This window comes from Mauremys reevesii, linkage group 24 (genome assembly GCF_016161935.1).
Source record: "Mauremys reevesii isolate NIE-2019 linkage group 24, ASM1616193v1, whole genome shotgun sequence".
Lineage (NCBI taxonomy): Eukaryota > Metazoa > Chordata > Testudines > Geoemydidae > Mauremys > Mauremys reevesii.
The window spans coordinates 19,421,964-19,427,065 of NC_052646.1; the positions used below are offsets into that span (position 1 = coordinate 19,421,964).

The window sequence follows — 5,102 nt, forward strand, 5'->3', positions numbered from 1 at the left end:
CCATAAAGAAACAAATGCTCCAAAAAGATCTAAATATCAACAAAGATGACACGATGAGAAGAATAAGCATATGAAGACAGAGAAAAGGACATATAAAGAACCAAACGCCCCAAAATGATCTAAAAATGAACAAAACTATGACTCTAATATACTTTGTTAAAATGACAGATTCACAGATTCCAGGCTGGAAGAGACCATTGTGGTCATGTCATCTGACCTCCCTGATCACAATGACCAAAGAACTGCCCCCAAAATCTTTCCTAGAGCAGAGCTTTTAGAAAAACATCCCAGCTTGATTAAAAATTGGCAGTGATGGAGGATCCACCAGGATTCTTGGGAAATTGCTCCAATGGTCAGTTACTCTGACCATTAAAAATGTACACCTCATTTCCAGTCTGAATTTGTCTACGTTCAACTTCTGTTCACTGGATAGTGTTAGACAAGGGTTAGACATCCTATGGCACACGTGCCGAAGGAGGCACACAAGCTGATTTTAAGTGGCACTCACATTCCCCGGGTCCTGGCCACCAGTCCGGGGGGCTCTGCATTTTAATTTAATTTTAAATGAAACTTCTTAAACATTTGAAAAACCTTATTTACTTTACATACAACAATAGTTTAGTCATATATTATAGACCTTCTAAAAACATTAAAATGTATTACCGACATGTAAAACTTTCAATTAGAGTGAATAAATGAAGACTCGGCACACCACTTCTGAAAGGTTGCTGACATATTGCTAGATGGAAGAGCCCGTTATTAAATATTTGTTCCCCATGTAGGTACTTACAGACTGTAATCAAGTCACGCCTTCACCACCTCTTTGTTAAGCAAAATAGATTGTGCTCCTTGAATTTCTCCCTGTAAGGCAGGTTTTCTTATCCAGTAATCATTCTCGGGTCTCTTCTATGAGTCAGGCCAAAAAATTTACTTGCCTAAAAAAAGAATTTGGGGATCAAGAGGAAGTTACATGTCCCAGCAAACAGAATTCTTTCTCCATGCAAATATCAACAATTCCATCCATTTCCCTATCCAACCAGCTCTGACCCCAAGTTTTCAGTGGTTTGGGGGTTGTGTACATGTTGCTGGTACCTCAGAAACTCTTCCTCCATGGTAAGATACAAGATGGGGTTGAGGCAGCTGCTGAAATATGTCAGGAGATAAGCAAAAGCCCTTCCTCTGTTCAAAAGAGATAGACGGTACTTAGCTGACATCAACAAGAAGTAGAAGACATGATACGGCAGCCAGCAGAGGAAAAAGGTCAGGATCAAGCCAAGAAGGATCTTGAGTGGCTTGGTGGACTGGATCAGCCTGTTTCTTCTCAGCTTGGCAGCTAGAATGATGTAGAAGGTTGGGATCAAGATCAAGGCTAATGGGATCAGAAATCCGACCAGGAACTGGATCGAAATGGCGGCCTTCACCCTCCCTTCATCCCCTCGGAAATTCATGCTCCTGCTGGCAGATGAGAGGAGGGATTCCCAGAGATCACCGTACCGCAAGCTGAACCCAAGAGACAGGGCCCACAAGCCCAAAACCATAATGAAAGCCAAGCGGGGCGTGCGGTGGTTCTGGGCCCAATCAGGGCACACCACAAGGATGCAGCGATCGACACTGAGGATGGTGAGGAAGAAGGCGCTGGAGAACATGTGGAAGGAGGTGATGGTGCTGCTCAGGATATTGGCCCAATCTAAGTCCAGGATGAAGAAGGAGGTGAATCTGAGAGGCAGGAAAATGATGAAGATGAAATCAATCAAGGCCCGGTTCCAGAACCACACGGCGCTGGCCGTCCTCTCCACACGGCAGCTGGCGATGAAGAGGATGTAGCCGTTCAATGGCACCCCGGCGAGGAAGGCCACTCCACACAGCATCAGGAAGGGAACTTGGAGGTATTCCATTCTTGGAAGAGGTACAGTCACAGTATCCCCTCTTCCTCCTCCCGGCTCGGCTTGGGCAGCGCAAACGTTGTGCTGAGCGAAGGAAGGAAGAGCAATGAAAAGGGCTCTAGGAGAGGACACAGACAGAGAGAGACTCTTCTCAGGGTTTATAAACTCCTCAGATCCTGAGCTGAGCTCAGATAGGATCACATCCTTGTAGGTCAATGGCACCAATGCTTCAAAGATCTTTGGAGCACAGAGTCAGAGGGTTACAAGGAACCACAAAGGTCATATCATCTAACCTCCAGCCAAGATGTAGGATTTGTTGTGTCTATTCTCTGCCCAAACGGTTTTTGTTTTGCCTCTGACCTCTGACAACAGGCCCCACAAATAATTTCAACCGGTTCTAACCAGAGCGGATGAGGGGAGGGGTTGGGGCCGCTGGAAGTGGGGAGATCTGGGGGCAGTGGTGTGAGGGCAGGACATAAGGAGATCCAGTGAGGAAGCTGGGGGGGGTTTACCTCATTACCTTACCCGTGTCTTGGGGAACGCAGCGTCTCAGAGTCGACCCCCGTCCAAGGTCCCCAACGCGACGCCTGCAGCTCTCCCAGACTGGCTCAGCCCGAAGGAGGAAGCTGTTCATGTGGGGCGGGGAGAACAATGAGTGGAGATCACAGGATGTGGCTGGGTCCGAATACTTCTGCAAAGTCTGGAAGGCCTCCGATACCCACAGCTACATGCAGACTGAATCGGGGGAGGGGCTGCTGGGAGAGATGGGGTGGGGACAATGAGGAACCTGGGGTAGGGGGTGCGGAGGCAGAGACAGATAGGGCGGGGGCATTGTGGATTTCACCCTAGCATTGAAACTGGAAGGTTTAATCTCACTTTATTACCTATGTTCTGGGTGAGTCAGACACCAGATCTCAGAATTGATTCCCCCAACACACAAACACCACCTGGAGCTCCCCCCACACCCCACCCTATGGAAGCTATCTGTGGGCAGGAAGCTGTCCTCTCACGGGTGAACACGGGAGGGTGGCTCAGCAGGGGTGGGAGATGCTCACAAAGCTGACTCTGCAAAGCTTCTGAGGCGCCCACATCTGGCACAGCCAAAGCCCCAGAGCAGGAGCTGAGCTGCAGCCACATCGTTGCAAAAATCCAACCCATTCACACTTGAAATGCACCAGACCCAGCTTGGGCCCCTGAAGTGCTCCTGGGTCGGGAGTGATTTGTGGCTGGGCCGCGGTCACCCCTCGAACATCCTGGAGAGACCTTGCCAGGTGGCGGGTGGATGGTGAATCCCTCTCTTTGTTGGCTATGAGTCATACAACATTGTGCCTGCTCCACAACTGGCTGGTGGATTGGTTGGATGCTGGAGAACGGCCAGTGACGTACCGGAACAAAAGCTGAGTGAATTATGGCCGGGAATATCAGGATTTATTGAGACATTGGTTTAAAAAGTCACAGAGTCAGGGTTCCTGGAGTGCAGACTGGGCTGTGGGGTCGCTGAGCCCTCTGTCCCGCCAACCTGGGGTGTCCCTCTCACACTGATGCTGTGTCAAGCTACAAACCTCTGACAGGTCCTGCACTTACACAGCCATTCCCAGGCAGCGACACACCCAGCTGAGCTCCATGAATACTTTCCCACCAACTCATGAACCAACAATAGGGAGGCTGCAGTCAATTCCCCCCGACTCCCTGGCCTTGCATCCCAGGGATGTACCATCCTGCACTGCTCAGAAGCTGAGCCAGTGTAAGCTCCGTACCCAGCCTGCGCCTCCCCCAACGCGGAGAGCACAAACACCAGCTTTGGAAACTGAGCTGAGATTTCCCAGCACTTCAACCAAACACACAATTCTAGGTAGAATATAAAACAGGTTTATTAACTACAGACAGATTTTAAGTGATTATAAGCAGCGAGCGTAGAGATCACAGTTGGTCACCCAAGAAATAAAAGGAAATTTGCAATCTGAGTTCTACAAATTAAACAGGATTTGAATCAAGCTGGGTCTCACCCTGGCAGATGGTACAAGCAGGTGACAGTTCCTCAATACACAGACTGGGCTTGTCTTCCAGCCTGTTACCAAAGTTCTCCAGGTCAAAGTCTTTGTCCTCCAGATGTTTTTCCAGGTGTTGAGTGGTGGGGGGAGTGAGGCCAAGTGGTGATGTCACTTCCCCTCTTTTGTAGTTTCTTACAACTTCCTGGAAATCTATTTTGCTATGACATGGGTCAAACGGTCTCCATTGTCTACGTGCTCTCTCTGAGAAATCTCCATTTTATACAGTTCCTGAGATAGTGGATTATTGGATGGGTGCTGATGAGCCAGTAACGCTGTCTGGCGCCTCCATTGTCATACCTGAAAGGCTGGTTGTGGGTGTTCCCAACATCACAACTGATTTCAGTAACACACACATAGCAAAACCCCCCATACAATGACAGCACATATAATTCAACAGGATATTGATAATCAACAGATCAAGACTTTTTCATTTATACCTCACATGGCAGACTTTGTTCCTATTGATATGACAGTGGTGAATATGGGGGTTCCAGGGTGCTGTTTTGAGCTACTGACTGCCACAGCCACACATTTTATTAAAAGTCTCCAATATTTTAAATACCTGCTCATTCCATTTGCTTCCAAAGTAGAGCTGGATATTTCTGGTTTTCTGAAACTTTTGGTGGAGTTTTGGAGCATTGTCGACTTTTACAATTTGTTTGCAGCATTCCCCATGGCCCAAATCCTGGAATCATATGTTTAGGTGGGAATTTCTGATTAAATTTATTTCTTTATGAAAGTTTCCAGCTTTCTTTGTTGCAGAGAAAATTTTGAAATGCCCCCCCCCCAAAATCATAAGACAAAAAAGATGAACCCAAATGTCTTTCTTTTCAAACTAATCTCATGGTGTTTTAGGGGGTGGCTCATGGAGGTTTGAAGGCTCGGAATTGGCAATGAAGACACAGGACTAGATTTTTAAAGTGGCTAAGGGTGTTAGGTGCCAAATTCCCATTGAAAGTCAATAGCAATTAAGCACCTAATTCACATAGGTGCTTTTGAAAAACTCACCCATAGAAGCTTAAGTCAATTCAATTGCATCATATAATGGCAGACAGCTCAAAAGTGACATTTTTAAAGCGCTTGTATACAAATGCTAGTAGTCTAAATAATAAGATGGGTGAACTAGAGTGCTTCATATTAAGTGAGGATATCGCTATAACAGGCATAA

At 47.1% G+C, this 5,102-nt stretch overlaps 1 protein-coding gene across 1 annotated transcript; it reads right to left on the reverse strand.

Annotated features, from left to right (window-relative positions):
• Window positions 1–1,028: 1,028 nt before the first annotated feature.
• On the reverse strand, window positions 1,029–1,895 carry LOC120390091 (chemokine-like receptor 1). The gene has a single exon (XM_039512402.1). It carries the CDS (start codon window positions 1,893–1,895, stop codon window positions 1,029–1,031), a length of 867 nt encoding a protein of 288 aa, XP_039368336.1.
• Window positions 1,896–5,102: the final 3,207 nt, after the last annotated feature.

Bases quoted from the DNA above. Each gene is read 5' to 3' on its own strand.
- LOC120390091 (XM_039512402.1), bottom strand. From the start codon at position 1,895: ATGGAATACCTCCAAGTTCCCTTCCTGATGCTGTGTGGAGTGGCCTTC.